The following is a 19,949-nucleotide window of genomic DNA, read 5'->3' on the forward strand; positions in this document are numbered from 1 at the left end:
CATCCTGGAAACAGAGGAACTTCTCTCTCAGCAACCCCAGGGAAAAGTCCATCAGCCCTACTTGATACACGGGTTCACTTATTTTATTAAAATTATAAAATAAAGACAAATTTAGAAGTATTCTTTGAAGTTTTTTAAAATTACTTTTTCATTTTCCACGAATGAAAAAAAAACAAAAAACAAAACAAACAAACAAAAAACACCCAAAAACAAACAAAGAAAAAAACACCCAACCTTATTAAAATGCATCTATTAGGAGCTTAAAAATGAAATGCTTTTAATTCTTAATTTTCTTCCCATCCACTTTCAGACAGCTCCGCTTGAAATAAATGGAAACTATTCTGAGAGTTAATACCAGACACACGTCAATATGTGTCCATCAGAGACTGGTAGCTCAGAAGCATGTGCTAAGAGCTCCATTCAGTGCAGTTATACACTACAGGCACCATGGACACCTGTTTTTTTCAGGGGTAGAAAACCATTGGGAAGCTTAACTGGTGGGGGTTAGTGACTACAGACAGATGCAGATAGCATAGAGGGGCAGAATAATCACAGATGAGTGCTCATTATTAAGGAGGCAATCCCAATGATTTGTTTTTTATATATCATTGTCAAAGCAGGGAGAAAACCAGCAAGACTGTAATCTATTTACATCCCTAAGTCCTCTCAAGTGGAAACTCTCTCTTTGCATGCATTGCACTTACTGTATTTCTGTTCCCTTTCTTGGTTGTTCCTTTTGCATTATCACAATAAACACAGCCATTAATACCAAATACCTGCAGTGCCCTCTCCCCATTAGAGACCTGCTCATGCTGAGATGATCATACTCAAGGATTCTGTCTGCAAATGACTTGACTGCTGTTACTCCATAAATCAGTGCACTACTCTTTTAAAAAGACAGCTATAAATATAAAGATCTCTATATAAACATAGGTTTTGTTAATAAAAATAAAGTGATAATGGCAGTTTATTCTTTAAAAAAAATCACACGTGACAGAGCCTTTAAAACAGTCTAAAAGCTCAAAGCAGCAAAAAAAAATATAACAGAAATGATATTTTTTTTCTGACGTGGGGTTTCTTATGCAGGGTTATGGATGTAGAGACAAGCAATGCTACCAAATGGCTGTCAGAGGTGAGAGAATATGCACCTTATTTGTTCTGCATATAAAAGGTTTCTTCTTTTATCCCTTATGCCCTGGTTTTACAGATCTGCTTTTAGGTTAAAGTGTAGGTGTGTCTGCTTGGGAGCATGTCTTTGTCAAAGCTGTAGGCATAGCATGTCTGTCATTGATCTACATCACAGTAATGGAAAATGAAATGAACAGCTAGTGGAGGAAAAAACAAAGATTCATTTTTCTAGTCTTCTTAACAAATGAACACTCAGAATCATAGGTTCATTAAGATCGGAAAACATCACTAAGAGTATCTAGTCCAAATGTCGACCCATCACTCCTATGTTCACTAAACCATGTCACTCAATGCCACCATAAACCTTTTGATGATACAAGCTTTCTTTCTTTTTGTTTCTTCCCCCCCCCTCCCCCCCCCCCCCTTTTCTGCATCTTAACTTTGTTTGATATTTGAAATCTATTTTAGGCCATTAAAAAAACAAAACAAACAAACAAACAAACAAACAAAAAACAAACACAAAAAGTGGTAAATGTATGTGCTAATAGGGCACAAAATATAGTATAAAAGATTGAAAAGGTAAGGACTTAAATAAAAATAAAACCCAGTGAGCTTAGAGCTTAGAGTGATGTGAGAATCACTACTGATTTTCTGGAGTAGTAAACTTTAAAAATTTTTGCATCTCATGCCTGTTCTTTCTTGAAAGATTAACAGCACTACTGTTCTGTAGAGCACCACTGTTAGAGGCTTGGAAACCCGTAAGACCACTTTCAGAAGCCAAAAAAAAGCAGACTTGTATATATTACAAATATAATTGGAACACACTGATGAAATAGTATGAAAATAATCATTTAAGAAATCCCTTTAAGATTTCTTCTTTCTACACAAATATCAACTCCCCAGAAACAGCACTGTAACAAGAATTAACAATAAACAGACTCAGAAAGAAAACATTTCTCAGGCTAAGTGTTCTGTTTCCACAAAATACAAAACCACATACAGTTCATGGAGCCTTGCCTAACAGAGAGCTCGCAGTCTCAACAATTTAACTTACAGTCAGCAACTCCACACACTGGAGAACTCAAGGAGTACCATATAATAGCATCACTTGGTCATTCCCACAGCAACAGTCAATAGAATACTTTGTCACTCTTTCACATGCATGTTAACCGCAGTAAAAATTTCATCCCCTTTTTATTATTTTCCCCCAGCTCTATGTGAACAAAAATGCTTTTTTTTTCTTCTTTTGTTTTCCGTGCATAGAGACACAGGTGTCTGTTTCATGATACTTATCTCCCTGAATGAGATCTGACATTCCTCCTCTTCCATGCAGATGATCTAATTATTCCCACAATGAAAGACTGAGCCATTTTCACACTGTGTGTTGCATCACATCACACACAGAATGGGCATCTGCTCAACCTGACTTCACACAGCAGAACCAATCTGCAGTATGGGGCAGCACTATGCACAACTGACATGGCACAAAAAGTACAGTCAGTGTCACCTTTATATCTTTTAAGTCAGCCTCCAGCATTAAAAACACAGATGCAGTTTCTTTCAATATTTATGATCAGGCTGTGTACACATATCTCAAAGCATAATTTAGCCCTTTATAAATTTTCAGCTTTTAGTCTGCAACACCTGTTCAGAATAAATTTATGGAAGGCACATCATGTTATTATTTTCAACCTCCCAGTCAGAAAATCATTCATTATAAAACATTAGCTGTTCACAAGAACAGAGGAGTTTATAATTTGTAGTATTAGGAATGGAAGAAAAATAAACAAAAAACAAAAATAACGACTAACAAAATCTTTCCTTATTCTCCTTTAAAATGTGGAAATGTTGCAAACCCACAGTTATTCAAAGCCTCATCTCAAGTTAGTCATCACAGTGTTTCACTCTTTACTTCCTTTTATGTTCTGAACCTCCAGTGTCTATGCAGTTGTTTCTAAGGTAACAGATCAGGATGTCTTGTGGGAAAAAAAAAAAAAAAAAAAAAAAAAAAAAAAAAAAAAGAATCAGATATTGAATATTCAAGACATCTCCAGTTGCCGAAATGAGAAAAGGGCAGAGTCATCTCAACCGAGGCCTCTCAGTGTCTTTTAGACCCTGGCCTGATTTAGGTAAAAAATAGATATATAATCTACCCTAAAGCTGCAGGGTCCGAGTACAGTGGCATATGCAGTTTCAAGCATGTAAACTGCCAGAAATTTTTAATCAGTGCCATAATTAAAAAATTACGGAGGCCGCTTTCAACAGTCTCATTGCGGGGTATACACACACACAGAATACAGATGAAGGATATGTTTGGTAGAGTTTCACCTTCATTTCAATCACTGACAGTCACATAGAAATCTTCCTGTGAAAAATGTGAAGCACAAGCCAAAAAATAAGCTAAAAATGAACATGAATAAGAAAAAGAAAACAAATACATACACTCCTTCCTCAAGGGACTATATGTACCATTTTTATGTTAAAGAAAACAAAGCAATATCTTTCACAGGTGATTAACTGAATTAATAGTTTTCAGTGAATGGGATTATTGAGTTTTGTGATTTTCAGACTGGCAAGAAGTACTTTTTGTTTTTTTCACAGGCTGCTTTTCCTGTTACCTGAGCCCAGGAATCTCGTAGCTGTATGAATGAAAGCTGCATAGAGAAGATATTAAAACCACCAAATCCTTCATTATTTGCTTAACGCTATCTGATACATGTTTGTTGAAAATCTGGTATATGAACTAATGTACACATTATCTTTTATTTAATAATCATGAGGCGTTTTTCAAGTACCATCTTTGTAAGATCTAAAAGATCAAATTCACATAAACATGAGACTTGATAAAAATGTTCAGGGTTGTACTGTTTTCCAGTTCTGCAAGAGAAAGTTGAAAGTAGCCCAGTAGACTGAGAATCAGGAAAAAGTTACGGTTACAGTGACAAGTGGTACTTGACTTCCTGCCTCTGAACCCTGTGCTCTACTTATTGTGTTACAATGAACAGTATGAAAAATACAAAGAATTAAAACTGTTCTGTTGGTTCACATTGCTTGTTCAGGAACATCCTTTGGTATATACTCTACATGAAGGAAACATTAGCAATTTGTGGAACTGGTATCATTTAACAAACTGAAAGGCAGATACATTGATTAAGGCCTTACGTTCTTGGAAAGATGTGAAGAGCATCTGGAATCGGCTGCTTCGACTGCCTTCATCTGCCCACATACGGATTACTCCAAGACCTGTCCGCAGCATTACATCATTTGCAACAGTGCTGCAAAACTTTGCTTTTAAATCCTCCACGGAGCTGCTTCCATCATAGACAGCTACAAAATTTCTTTTGCATTCATTGGAATTCTGCATCTCATAGTCCAAGAATCGCAAATATATCTGAGAAACAAAAAAGGAAAAATAAAAAGAAAAAAAGAAAAAAAAAAAGGCAACATGTAGAAACATTTTAGAATGACTGAAAAAGCATTAAACATTTTTCTGGAGCTGGTGATTCACAAATAATTTCCTTGGGTGGGCATTAATACAGAAAGTACAAACTATTTATAATTCTTTTGTCTTACTCCAAAATAGAATTCAGCAGAAGACAGATTTTTCCTCTTTCAATTAAGGTCCTAATTTCCAAATATATGCCCCTCCACTAGAAGTATGTACAATAGTCCTTGAAGCTGAAGGACAGACAAGCTGGAAATTTCTTCTTTTCACTGGCATGGTATTGCTCTATTATTGCCTGACATGGAAAATAATAAGGCAAATAATTGCTACTCTCTCCCCAGAGTCAATATGTGTCATCTTTGTGATATGTCTCAGCTACACTGATTCAGGAAGTGAGAATCCAGGAGCCAGGCAGAACTCAACCATTACTCTTTTTGTGTTTCCTCAAGCAATTTGGCCACCATCTCAGCTTTACTAAACAAAGCCTTTACAGTACACGTCTTCATAATCTTGCAGAGATGAAATCAAGATAATTCCATGGAAACTGGAAGAAACTTTGAAATTTTCCTCAGAAAATATAAATTGCATACAAGTTATCTCACAAATGTAATATATATGTCTCACCTTTGCAAAGGTGTCTATAAATCTACCCAACAGAAGGAGTGAGAATAAAATTCTGCTTTCTGATACTCACCTCTATACAGATTTTGAACAGGGAAACAATCTCATTTTAAAGGCAATTGCTAAAAAAAGCAACATAAAATATTCCAGTAACAGAAACTAAGTAAAATTTCCAATAGTTATATGATACGTAATCAAACAACTAAGGGTACCTGGGAGACTTCAAGAGAATGATACAATATTATGTCACATTTCCTTTCCTTGTTATTCTTTGCAACTGGTCTCTTTGAAGCAAATATTATCTAGACACTTTTTACTTGCACGTGAAATTCAGTATATGAATTTCATTTCACTTTTTCCAATAAGTCATTTCTTAGATCACGCTCTAATTCTGTTCCAACACAGCCATCCTCCAGAAGAACTGTGAGGAATACATTTCAATTAAATTGTAGCTAAATGAATCTTTCTTTCAGCATCTTTTTATATTACTATTTTTGAACAAATTAAAGAAGCTGTACTGATCTCTATAAAACTGAACATTTAACAGCAACACAAAAAGTAATAATTTTCAGATGGTAAAATTCTATGTGAAGAAATTGTTATTGTAATGTTGGTCTTTTTAATAGTTTTGCTTTTAATTTCATTTGCCCTTGTTCCATTCCTGTAGTGAAATGAAAAATTACTTGAATTCAGTCATCCACCGATTTTATTAATATATTGTCTGGAATTGTCTTGCAGTTTTGTCTTCTACAAGGGGCATACAGTTTCTATTTCAGTTAAAATGGGTCACCAACTTCCTTGGCAGAGTCATACTTAAAAGCTTCTTCTGAACTCTTAAATCTCTTGAGTGCAGGAAATGTATTTCTGAAGTTTCTCAGCACTGGCTGTATCACTTTACAATCTCTCTTTCATTCCCTCCAACTTTCTTCCCTCACCAGGTGCTGAGGCATATAAACCTTTTCTTCTTCCCTCCAAAACCTTGCTCTTGCTGTTCTCCAGCTATTTAGAGCATATACATCTTGCTGATGCCAGACAACTTTAATTCCTCAGGTTAATCCCAGATTTCAGTGTGTATCTTGCTCTTTTCAGCCTCTTCCATGGCCACCAAACAGATGAAGGTTCAAGCTGGATATTAGGAAGAATATCTTCTCAGAAGGAGTGAGACAGTGGCACAGACTGCCCAGGAAGGTGATCAAGTCACTGACCTTGGAGGTGTTCAGGATACGTTTGAATGTGGTACTGAGGGATGCGGTCAGTGGACATGGTGGGGATGGGTTGGTGGTTGTGCTAGATGATCTTAGTGGTCTTTTCCACCCTTAATGATTCTACAATTCCATGGCTGGAATCCACTTTCAGTTACTTCCTAAAAAGTGTTACACCTTTAAAAGAAAGGGTCTGAAAACATGCAGAAGTCAACTGGAAAACAAACTTGAATGAGCAGCAAAAGTCCAGCAAAAGAGGTTTAGGCATAAGTTTTGGATCCATGAAAGATTCAGATGCAGCCATGTAGAACTCAGACAAGGCCCTCCTGTATTAAAAACTCCTAGGGTCACCATTGTACCACCAGAGCAAGATTTTGCAAGGGAAGTATGGCCTAGAATACCCACATCTGAAAATGGCCATAACAGGGACGGGTCTGGAAAGCAGCTTCCTGTGACCTAGAGATCAGTCACTGTTCAAACACGAGTCTAACAGGCACTGTGAAACCCAGGCATTCAGCCTTCCTGTAAAACTGCTGATACAGTCCATATTCTTTATAATGTTTCACTTATCACTATATATACATATATAACAGACCATATAGACATAATAAGACCATACATAATGCAGTGTGCACAGATTATATTTCTGTCCTATTGCAGTCTTCAGGAAACCTCTTACCAACTCCAGAAGAAAAATATCTTAGCCTGACTGCAGAACACCAATAAAACTGTAATTGACTTAATGGGGCAAGGATCACTACCATTTGTTTGTTTGTCTTCTCTTCCTACCCTGATGCCTTATTTATATATATCTGTTCACGTACATATTAAAGCACATATACATATATATATATATATCTGTATTTCAGTACTGAAATGAAATATAAGTTTCCATTCTTACAATAAATTCTCAATATTATTATTAAAAAATAGCACTCACAGCAATTTCCAGCATTCATCCATTATTCTTGACCTGCTCAAAGAGACTACTCCTATAACAGTATGGCCAATGTCTTTTTTTCTATAGGCTTATCATTTGACATGCCCAGGATGTTGTGGAGTCTCCTTCTTTGGAAATATTCAATCTGCTTGAATGCCTACCTGTGCGACCTGGTGTAGGGAAACTGCTTTGGCGGATGGGTTGGACTCAATGATCTCTGGAGGTCCCTTTCAACCCCCACAATTCTGTAATTCTATGTGATGCTGTGACATTTTCTAGTTTCTGATATCATGTGTGCCTTCTAAAATGGTAAAATATATCTCAGAGCAGACAGTTATAAATGCTGAAAAGGAATCAGGAGAACAGCAGTTTAGCATTCTGCTTTGATTCTTTCTGTGAGGAAGCCAACACTAACCTTTTTCAAAGGCTGATTTCTGCTTTCAGTCACTTCAGTTAATTCCCATATGAGATAAATTCAGCTATGATACACATATAGAGAGAGATTTGATAGGTGCTGGCACCACTGGAAGTAAATATTTGGCTTAAAAATCTACGCCTATCCTTCAGAAGAAAGATGGCACCTTCTACAATGGCATGAAGATTGATAAATTAGAGAAAAAAAAAAAATCAAAATATTCTGAAGTGAGCTGGAATTTAATTCTTATATTCTCTTTTGGAGATAACTATGCCTAGAACTTTATATTAAGCAATGAGGATTTGATCCAGAGCTACCTGAAATCTATTTGCTTAAGTTTATTTGGATCAGATCTATGGAATAAGACTGGAATAAATTTTTTTAATATTGTAAATTCATACAAACTGACAATCTAATATTGAATCCAATTTTATTTTAAAGAGATGAAAGTAATTTAATTGCATCTGCATACTTCTGCCAATTTTTATAGTCTTATTCAACACATTTGCCATTTTTGCTGTCACTGGGTGTAAGGTCCACACTGACAGAAAAAAAAAAAAAAGACTAATAAATTGAGATCCCCAAAGAAAGAACAAAAGAACACTGAAATCAGTGGTGAGATTATTTTTATCAATATGTGGATCACACTATAGTGAATTAAGCAGATGGAGAGAAAAAGTATAAATATTTCTGGTTATTTCATTTGCTGTGATTTCAGTTATTACTTCTACCAATAGTAGATAAGAATTTGTCCCTTAAGAAGCAAATAAATGAAGAAAAAGGAGGTCACAAACTGAAATACCATCTTCTGTCTTCATTAAGCCTTCTTCCATTGATACCAATGGGAGCTTTTGGAATATTAATATTTCTGCAGGAACTGTCGTGTTATTTTAGCATAATGAGGATTTTCATGTTAAAGAGAACACTGTACCTGAAAGAAGCATAACTGCCATATCTTGTCCTTTCATATTTTTCTTGTAATGTTTTAATAAGATATTTTCCTCACACAATCAAACCCACATTATTTAAAAAAGCAGGTTGCTAGTCCGCAAGTATTAGCTTTTACTGAGCTTTGAGATGTCACTGCAAATGCTAATGTCATTAGAAACAAAACTGATAAACCTTCATTGTACTGTGGTATATATAATTAACAGCCACATTATGGTTTAAATAACTGTCTTGTAACTTTTAAATGAAATGTTGGACAAGTTTTACTGTTTTTTATTTAAATTTGAAAACAACAGAAATCTTCCATTACATATATTAAAAAAAAAAAAGAATGATTGTCAACTATGAATAATATGAATATGAATAATAATAATATGAATAAAATATTTTACTTCAGTAAAATAGTCAGATTATAATCTCTTCATAGTGAATCATTTTTGCTGAGTTCTGCTTTTAAATCAATCACTGAAGGTTAGGGTTGACAACACAACTGATCAGACCAGTCATGAAAAGAAAGTCATGAAAAGGTTCAAACCATATCCCAGCATATCAGACTTATTATATGTGCACAAACATTCAGCCCCTTATAATGCCATTAAAAAAAAGAGAGAGAGAGAGAGAAAGAGAGTAAAGAAGAAAAAGCCTTCATTCAACTGCCAAACATACTTCAGAAGTGAGAGAAAAACTTCCTCTTCATTAGGTCCTAAATTCCAAATTTTTTATGTTCCACTTCAAAATTCAGTCAATTCTCTTGCAAGCACAGGGTTAGGGTAAAAAGTCCTGTCTTTCCCCACTGCTTATTGACTATTTAAAATGTTTGCTTTATTCTGCATCTTGTTCAGCTCTATGCAATCAGCAATGGAGTTTTGACATAATATCTCAATTATTTTGGCCTAGCAAGCTCAGTTTTATCTAAAGCAGATTTTTGCTCATTGATTATTCTCCTTTGAGGCAAAAAAGATGGCAAATGTAACAGCTAAAAGAAATACCTTAAGTTACTAAAATACTGATTTTTTTCTTTTAAAAATCTTCCATCTTGTTGCTTGGATTCTAAACCTTTCTCTTAATAATCATAAACCAAAAATTGTTAATGTTGTTTCTTGTCTGGTATAATGCTATGGAAAGACAGAACTCTATACTTCATACTTTCCTCTCTCCTGTCACTTGAAAAATACTGCTTGTTGATGTCTCAGAGAAGTGAAGCTCTTTGGAATCCTTTTTGTTCTGTTTATTTCTTCAGACTTCCACAAGTTTCCAGTAACTGACATTTATTCTAGCCATCATCACTTGCATTTTCTCTCTTGTTCAATGTAAAAATGATAGCAAGGGAGAACTAAAGTTCCTTGATACTGTTATGCTTTTTACAGTGAAAACCATAGACAGATTTTGATTCTGCTGTTCTCTTTGGTACATATTTTTTTATTATTATTACCTTCATCAGTAGCTTTTTAAATTGTATTTTTTAACAATTGTTTGGATTGAGGATGCTGAGGCTAGTTATACCTGAACAGAATATATTCATGCTAACTTAACAGCATCTTTCTGCCAGTGCTACTCTGCCCCGTGCATTATCACATCAGCTAGAAAAATATTACATACACACACACACTGTCTTGCAATGTCATCTGACAAAACTGTTGCAGAAAAGTAATTTTCATATTTTAGCATAGGTAAACAACATTTTCTACTTGTTCAAACAGAATTTGCCCCTCTTGTTCCAGGGAGAAAGCTTTTGATATGCCAGCAAAATGGAAAGGATTTTTCATTCATATTATTTGCATACTATCAGGCTTCACAGTTTTCCGTAGATGGAGCCCATCTGAAGACATTAACAATACATCTGTTTCTTAGGTTTTTCAGTCTCTAAATTCTGTTTCTCTGTAACTTTTCAAGAATCACTCTTAATTTATCAGGAAAAGTCTATTCTCTAAAAGAGTAACTAGGCACTGGAATGGGCTGACCAGAGAGGTGGTGAGGTCACTATCACTGGAGATACTCGAGAGACATTTAGATGTTGTACTAAGGGACATAATTTGGTGGGGGAAATATTGGTGGTAGGGAGATGGTTGGAGTAGATTATCTTAGAGGTTTTTTCCAATCTTGATGTTTCTTTGACTCTATAATTTTAGTGTCCTGGTAAAAAATCCTTTAAAAATCAGGATCATGCTGGTTTATTAGAGCTGACAGTTTAAACTATCACTCTTGTAGGTCGCATCTCAGAGCATAAATTGCCATTTGTGAATGAGAACAGAAAAAGTGCAAGTCAGATTGTAGCTCCAGAGTTTGTTTCACTGCCTACTTCTTCCTATGTGTACAGGAAAAACATGGGCAACAACAAAGTCTCTCTCAAGATTGCATTCAAACTGGAGTCAGGCTCTTGGAACTGAAAGCATCATCTGTTTTTTATTAGGTAACTGTGAAAACAGTGAGAAGTGATTAAAATCCTTCTTTATAAACGTGTCAGTGTCTAGAAGGTACCTTTCTTCCACGGCAATATTTTGATGGCATGCCTGAATGGTCAAGCAATAGTGTCCTGCTCTGATTATTCCGACCAGGACCCTGGGTATAAGAGCAGGCTCAGCTTGGATTTGTTTTTACTATGCTCAATTAGATGAACATGGCAGAGCAGTGTGTTAAGCTGATGGGTCGGTGGCTCTGACTGAGCATGGATCCTCTGAAGCCCACACAGGATATTTTAGCTCATGCCCAATCTCACTGCCCTGTCCTAATCACATCAAGCAGCGACCCTCGATCAAGCTGAGTCACACCCTCTCACCATCGTCAACAGAACCATAACACAAAGAGTTAAGATTGAAAGGGATCTTAAAAGACCATATAGTTCCACAACCCCTCTGCCATAGGCATGGATACTTTCCACTAGACCATGTTGCCTCAAAGCCCTTCCAACCTTATCTTGAACTTCTTGGAAAAACTTGTTCCAGTGCCTCCCCACACTTTGAGTAATTTCTTTGTAGTGTCTAATCCACATATCTTTTAGCTTAAAGCTATTACCTCTTACTCTGTCACTACACCCCTTGACAAACCACCTCTCCCCATTTTTTCTGTAGGCCTGCTTTAGGTAATGGAAGGCTGCACTAAGATCTCCCTGGATCCTTCTCCAAGCTCAATAACCTCTGATTCTGTCAGTCTTTTTTCACAGGAGAGGTACTCCAGGCCTCTGAACATCCCTGTGGCCCCCATCTGGACTCTCTCCAAAAGGTTCATATCTTATGATCAGGGCCCCAGAGCTGAACACAGTACTCTAGGTACAGTCTCATGAGAGCACTGAGGGAGACCCACCTCCTTCAGCCTGCTAACTACATCTGCCCTGGCTTTCTGAGTGGCAAGTACACAATTGGCTCACACTGAGTTCCTCATCCACTAGTACTCACACATGTAGCTGAGAAGCCCCCAGTATTTCTGAACTTCAGATTCACAGCCATCTTACGCAGCAGAAATAGCCTCCAAGTGATTACACAAATGACATAATTTGCAATAAAAACAAAGTTTCAGTTGTACTTTGTAAGAGGCCATGCTTTTTACACTATTACCTCAAAATTTTGCTGAAATGGACAAGTTCAGGCAAGTCCTGACCAAGGTTCCAGAAATTCCTTTGTCTCAGACACACAGAAGGCAAGACTTAGCCGAGGTTCCAGAAATCCCTAGAAATCCCTTTGTTTAAGGGTGACAGGTGGACATGTCCAGGAGCTATGAAAAGGAGATAAGATGCTGATGAATGGCCCTAAAGTGGTCCTTTTGTGTGGGCTTATCTCAAGGAAGATGGCAGTGTGGTACTCACACTGAAGCTTCCAGGAATGTCTCGAAGGCTGGAAAGAAGTAGGATAAAAAGAGCACAGTCAAACCGCGAAATTAGGTTTTCTGACATCAGATGACTCACTACCAGAACAAGAAGGTTTTCTGACATCAGATGCCTCACTATGTGAATGCCTGCATGCTGAAGAAGATGTCTGCATGTTGAAGAACTTTAGGTTTCTGACATCAGATTCCTTGGTTGTCCTCCTACTGTCGCCAACGGACTCTCCTGGGTCTACTGATTGAGATTCTGCTTCGTGAGATCTCACTACTTTGTGAGACCTCGCCACTCCTTGAGACCCCGTTGTTCCTTTCCACCGATCTGCTGCTTGTGGCCAGCCACTCTGCTGCTGCTCTCCCCTAGGCCTATTTTGCCGCAGATCAACGAAACAATGTGCAACGGGACGCTGCTGCATCCAGGTGGTGACTATTCCCTGCTTTCACGTAATTCTTGCCCTTTTTCCTACCTTTTCTATCACCCACTTTCCCATCCTCATCACCCTAATTGTGTTATTCGCTGCTCTCCCTTCCCCATCCCCTCAGCTATTATTTCTAATAAACTGGTCATATCAACATTTGAATTTTTTTCTTCTTAATCTCACGCCAGGCATAACATATCAAAAGAACCTTGCCTCACTCCTAAATTGGAGCAAGACATACTTCAACTGCCTTCTGCTGTCTTCTGGACATCCAGGAAGCTTTGGTTCTGCACTCCTTTTCAGCATTCTACTTTTCACACTACAAGGTAATCAGTGATGACTCAGTATTTTAAGTGTGTGAAAGAAACTGAGTGTTCTCTATCATTCTAGCTTGCTGAGAACAGTTACATCCAAACTGTTAGGTTGAAGCCCAGACTTAAGAGTCCACTCAAGTTCATACACCCCAATTGATCTCATTGCATATATGTTGAGCTCAGACTTGGCTTGAATCTGGAATTGCAAACCGGGGAAGAGACTTGCATCTTACTAGATTGGATGAGCATAAGCCAAATGAAATTGCCCACAAACTGGCAAAGACTGAGAAACTAAAGATGTAAAGATCCAACTCAAAATCTGTCTGAGAAACTCTGGCCTTTTAGGCATAGTTCCCAGTAACAAACTGTGCAGCCCAGAACACATAAGCATGTAGATTTAAAGACAATTGTTGAGTTCTTACTGTTCCTAGCTGGAAAGCCTGTTTTCATAGGTGCAACCTGTCATAAATTAGAATGATATCACTGACATTGTACTGAATATGTCATTAACTCAAGGTTAGATAGGCACAAAGGAAGCTGACTGTAAAATATGGACAATAGAATCCTGGTCCAAAAACAACATTACCATAGATCTTCCTTCATACCTTTTTAAAGTTTATGCTCTAATTCCCCCCTCAACGTCTGAAAATTTCCAGACTTTCCCAGTACAGTAATACCATGACCAAGATGCATGAATATAAATGCATGTGCACACATACACACTCAGACATCTGTGTATGCATGCAAGAAAACCAGAATAAAGCCCTCTTGAAAGTATTTTTTTCCTAGCTTGCTGAAAAATCTTTCACCTTTAGAAACACCAAATTTAAATGTTTCTATACTGTCCTACAGAATTATCTGGCTGAAGAGATAAGATGGGAGAAACATGATTCATCAAGGGATAAGCTAGTCCACTACTCGGACAAAAAATAAGACCAGTGATGTTTCTCAGATTTTTTTTTTTTTTTTTTCCCCTCCAGTTGTTTCTTTGCTTGTTTTGCTGTACTTGCACTTTAAGGTTGCTAGCAATGTCAGCTGAATAAAATTCCTTCAGCCATATAATTTATTTTCTACTGTTTGAATTTTTCTTACCTCATATCTAACCTGAATCTTTTGTTTGCCCATGCAATACTGCGACTTATCCAATAGACACAGAATCACCAAGTTTGGAAAAGATCACTGAGATCATCAGCCCGACCGCTTCCCTGTTACCAATATTTCCCTCTAAACCATGTCCCTCACTACAATGTCTATATGTTTCTTGAACACCTCCAGGATTGGTGACTCCACCACCTCCCTGGGTGAACCATTCCAGTGCCTGGCTACTCTTTCAGAGAAGTAGTATTTCCTAACATCCAGCCCGAATCTCCCCCTGGAGCAACTTGAGGCCATAACTTCTAGTCTTATTACTAGTCACATGGGAGAAGAAGCCTAACCCCACCTCACCACAGCCTCCCTTCAGGCAGTTGTAGAGAGTGATGAGGTCACCTCTGAGCCTCCTCTTCTCCAGATTGAACAATCCAAGCTCTCTCAGCAGCTCCCCTTAATACTTGTGTTCCAGACCCCTCCCAGTTTTGTTGCCCTTCTCTGAACACACTGCAGGGCTTCAATATCTTCCTTGTAGTGAGGGGCCCATAACTGAACACAGTACTTCCCTGTGGTGATCACTTCCCTGCATCTGCTGGCTGTACTGTTTCTGATATAAGCCAAGATAGCACTGTCCTTGGCTGCCTGGGCACACTGCTGGCTCATGTTCAGCCAAGCATCAACCAATACCACCAGGTTCATTTCCTCTACACAGTCTTCCAGCCACTCTGCCCCAAGCCTGCAGGGTTGCCTGGGACCAGCACTTGGTCATGTTGAACATCATCCCATTGGTCTCAGCTCAGCTTCAGCCTGCTCAGATCTCTCTCTGTAGGGCCTTCCTATCCCCAAACAAGACATTTCCTGCTAACTTGGTGTCATCTGCAAAGGAGATTACATCTGAGCAGCCTTTCCTCCTCACTAGAGAGTTATGGATAGTCTTGTAACAACCTCCTTCACAAAAGCATCTATGTAATATCAAATAGCTTTTAGTGTTTTCTCACATTTTATAAAATTTTCTCATTGCTCTCCCTTTCAGACTGGTCTACACTTTATGAAATGAAGCAAAACTAAACCCAGATATATAAAAATTCACAAATAACTAATGTACTTTTTATCCTCTAATGACATGGTTTGGCATACTTCTGTTATACATTGTTGTTACAGTTATATGGCTGCAAAATCGAACTGATTTCTGGATAAATCCAACAGATAACTAAATATGGGATTTCCAGAAGGACACGGAGATGATGTCATCTTATTAGCTGTTAGGAGACACCTAATAAGAATATGTGGAGAACTTGCCTTTAGCAGAAGGGGTAAAGTAGGTTGGGGGTATGGACATGCTTGACAAGAAACAGCATGGTAGCCAGCAAAAATTAATATGAATACTAACAGATAAGCCATGGATAAGAAAGAAACAGAATCCAAGAAAGGAATCATTAATTAATTGTGTTCCTTTCCTGCTTGTTAGGAAGACATGGCTTGCTGTTTATAGTGGGACAGGAAAAGGAAAATGATATCTCTTTTTGTCAGTGGCTCTAAAATAATAGAAAAAGCGCTCATACACAAAAAGGTTAATTCACCTTGGCTCCATTTTTACTGTTCCCAGATGAAAAACAGTAATGATCTTAGGGATCCGGCAGTGTTCCCTTAATAGTCCCTATGTTAGATAAGATTGCCTCCCACTTAACTAAACAAACTGATACCTTAAAAGTATGATCAAAATTAAAGATGAATTTAAGAAAATTACTTATGGCACAAAAAGCACATTAATGCTGCCCACATCATTATTTATAGAGAAAGAAGGTTATTTTGATTGAGGTGATAAATTACCTTTCTACAGAATAAAAAAAAAAAAGTTTACAGGTTCAAGCTGTAAAGTTATTAAACAAGATCTGTCTGTACTAAGCAATGCACAGCATATTAGAAAAGTCAATTTCTTAAATTAAGAGGCAAATTAGCAAGTGGATGAAGGACTGACCTTGGATCGGGGTGGTGCTCGGATGTACCATTTACAGTCTACTGCTTCAGTTTCAGAAGCTTTTCCTTCTTTGACAATTTGTACAGATTCCACAATTCCTTCAGGTCCTCCCATTTCAAACTCACAAACTAAATAACAAAATACCAGAAAAATGAATCCTGAACAGCAAACAAAAATATTTTCTACAGCACAGCACAAAGGCCTCCAACACTTAGGAAAAGCCAACATACCAACCTGGTAATGGTTTCAAAACTCCAAGGTCCTTAAAATCTGGATCTTAAAAATTGAGAAAGAAAAAATTAGTTTTGTTCAGCATTTTAACTGCAATGTCAGTGTGCTAAAATTTAACCACAGTGATATACATAGATTTCTTATGATTATGACTTGCTTATACAAGAGGTTTAAAAACTATGTCAACATAGTAATTATTACTGCAGAAAGTATTGATAATCTTGAGCAAAGTTCTTATCCTATTTCTACTTCAGTCAAAATCACACTTACTGTGTCATGAGTGAGAGTTAAAAAAATATATATAAAATAAAAATCTGTATATCCTGGCAAGCAAGAACATTACACAGTTAATCCCAAGATATTTTAATACAGTCTAATGAAAGAAGATAAATTTACAAATCCTTTCAGAATCCTTTTGCCTATTCTGCATATTTTCAATGTGATTATAACGCCCAACTTAACTTTATTCTGTGTTTACGAATACTCTACCATCCCTATCAACAGTGAGGATTTCTCTTCTTTCTCAGAAGCACCCACTTGGTATTACATAAATAAACATAATTTGAATTTATTATGGAATTCATCATGTTAATAAGGTAATAAGTCTAATATGCCTGCTACTTTTTATCTCAAGGTATCAAAAGTTATACAAACAAGGAGGAGAAAATTTGGCAAATAATATGAAAAACAAAATCTAGTACTCTGTGATCTAGAGCAGCCATTTAAATCTGAACAGTGAGGATATTCTGTCAGAACTGGAGTTGTAAAATCACCTTTTAAAACTGTCTTATTATAACCAGGCTGCCACTATTCTTCCCAGTTTTCTTTTACTGTGGCATAACATAAATCTCGATTAAATACTCATGAACTTAAGAGACTGGAGATATAATTGAGTAGGCAATTAGTATTAATTGTTAAGCAGTTTTTTAGATTAGCACATACACATGATAACAAACAACAGTAATTTCAGTTAAACATTTCAGTTAACATGCTCAGATGCTGATATCCACTACTGAAAACAAAACACTTAAAGGAAATATAATTTAACTCTTGTTTCAAATTAACATCCAAACCCTGCCTAGTGCAACCATCACATTTCTTCTGAGTTCACAAGGACTGGTCTGCAAACACTCCAACACATTTACAAGACACAGAGAAACAAAGAGGAAGAAAAAGATCTTGATAGAAGTTCTCTTATCTGAAGGGATTTTCATAGAAAGGAGTCACGGTAGCAAAAATCCAAACATCTCGCTGCATCAGTTAACCATAGTAGAAATAGCTGGAGAGTGTTGGACACAGATTATATGCCAGAAAGAAAATGTGGAAAACTTTTTGCTCTTCAGGTTTCAAAGTCTGATCACATCCAAGAGTAAGCACACATTAACCTTTTGCCAAGTTGCGTAGGACAGACAGATCTGGCTTACTATGCAGCACTTTCGGATGCAAGTCTAATAGTCCAAGAGGAAATGTGTCTGTTCAGTCATGCCCCCCAGGTAGCTAATACGCTTTGCTTTAGAAGGCTTTTAGGTCCAGTTTTGCTAGGTCATGACAAAAGCAGAGAAGCAAGTTATCTGCTCTCCATAAGTATTAGTATTATGGTAATAAAATTATTTTTTTCAAAATGATAGTAAAGTGAAGATAAAAAGAATTCATACATCTTTATTAAAACCAACAAACAGAAAAACCCCTTTGTTTTCAAGATGTAAAACTCATTCTACCTGCTGTCTCAGTGTTTATTATCGATTTCCAAAGCATCTTTCTTCAGTAAACTTAATAAAGCTAAAGTATAATCCAGATCATACATTTTAATGCATAAAAGAACTCTGAGTTAGATCTCATTTTTTAGCAATACAGTTATTACAAAGTCACACCAAAGTTCAAACTCTTAAAATTCTAGAGATATGTTCAATCTTGAATTGGACACACAGTGAAAAATTATCTTTCTGCAGCTTAAGAGTAAGAGTGAAATAAAATGTGTGACACTTGAAGTAATATATTAATAGTTTATTGGCTGATACAACAGTCTGGAAGTGAGGCATTATCAGAGATCCTAAAATTTCAACAATGTTGAAGCATATTTATCCAGCAAAATTTTGTTTTTAAAATAATCTACCATTAAATAGATTATACTTCAGCACCCCTTCTGTGTGCAATTCAATTAAATTGTTATTATCTGTCTGGCTGAGTCAGAACTCTTTTAATTATATCCGAACACTGACTGACTAGATCTTCTGATAGCCAGGTAGTCATTTCTTTTGCAACTAATGAAAATCAAGTTCCATCAGGGAAAATTCCCAAGTTAGAAAAAACAGTGCTGCGAAAAACAAGATTGATCACCTACAACTAGAAAGAAAATTGTGCAATAAGTCTTGAGAGAACTTCAATACATGGACTTCTTGTTTTATTTCTTATGGGGAACTCTCTCATTAAATAAAATATGAGAAACATGGTATTTACATAGAATATGTGAAAATATGCAAAGGGTATGCAAATAGGAGACCTTGCAGCCAAAATAAATTCAATGCTTCTTTAAACGTCTCCTTTAAAAAGAAACAAGCAAACCAAAAAGGGTATCCAAGAATTTCCTTCGGTGATATATTACTATCAGTTTCATAAATAACAGATTGTTGTTTTGTTAACACAAGCTTTACTATAAAATCCCTGTAAAGCACAGAACTACATTTGAAAAATATTGTGAGATATAAAATATGCACCAGGTTATTTATTTTTACTGGCAAACAAACAGAATAAGATAATGTCCAGAAAGACACTGATGATATCTGTAGGCTTTCTTAGCCTGTAAGAAATGGGCTGGGTAATGAGACAGTGGTGGCTGAATAGATGGGCCCAGGATCCAATTAGAGAACATTAACTGATGATGTACAACAGAGGAACATGCTGGCTGCAGTTCTGTTTTGTTTAGTATCTTCATTAATGATCTGGATGATACAGCAGAATGCTGCCTCAGCAAGTTTTTAAAGAACACAAAACTGGGGTTGTAGACACAACAGAAAGTCTTGCTGCCATCTTGAGGAATCTTAAATTGGGAAAAATGGACTAGCAGGAACCCTGTGATGCCCACATACAAAGCCATGCACCTGGAAGAAACTACTCCAAGCAGAAGGACACGCCGGGAGCTACCCAACTAGAAAGCAAATGTGTAGAAAACAATCTAGGCACCAAGTGGAACATGAGCCAGCAATATGCCCCAGCTGCTCAGACGGCTAACAGGACCTGGGATATGTTAGACAAAGAATCACCAACAGGCAATCCTTTCCTCTACTTAGCATTGGTGAGGTCTCATAAAGAGTACACTGTCCACTGTGGTGGAATTTGCTTTGAATCATGGTACAATTGAACTGGCATTATCTAGAATATCTTAGATCTAGAATCCATCTAATTTCTC

At 36.9% G+C, this 19,949-nt stretch overlaps 1 protein-coding gene across 11 annotated transcripts in view; it reads right to left on the reverse strand.

Moving 5' to 3' along the window:
- NETO1 (neuropilin and tolloid like 1) overlaps positions 1-19,949 on the reverse strand; it is a 66,449-nt gene that overhangs the window by 14,873 nt on the left and 31,627 nt on the right. For 7 of the 11 annotated variants that reach the window (XR_014942638.1, XR_014942639.1, XM_085537568.1 and 4 more), the window contains exons 5-7: positions 16,547-16,588; positions 16,313-16,470; positions 4,291-4,519 (exon numbers count right to left, since the gene is read on the reverse strand). Coding sequence is in view for 8 of the 11 variants with exons in the window: in XM_085537568.1 (XP_085393694.1) it covers positions 4,291-4,519; positions 16,313-16,470; positions 16,547-16,588 (429 nt within the window). In the remaining 3 variants the exon portion in view is untranslated. The remainder of the gene's footprint in view (positions 1-4,290; positions 4,520-16,312; positions 16,471-16,546; positions 16,589-19,949) is intronic. The other 4 variants (XR_014942640.1, XM_085537573.1, XM_015855217.3 and 1 more) reach the window with 1 other exon arrangement.

Source organism: Coturnix japonica, chromosome 2, assembly GCF_054131305.1.
Source record: "Coturnix japonica strain WE chromosome 2, WE-NBRP24, whole genome shotgun sequence".
Classification (NCBI taxonomy): domain Eukaryota; kingdom Metazoa; phylum Chordata; class Aves; order Galliformes; family Phasianidae; genus Coturnix; species Coturnix japonica.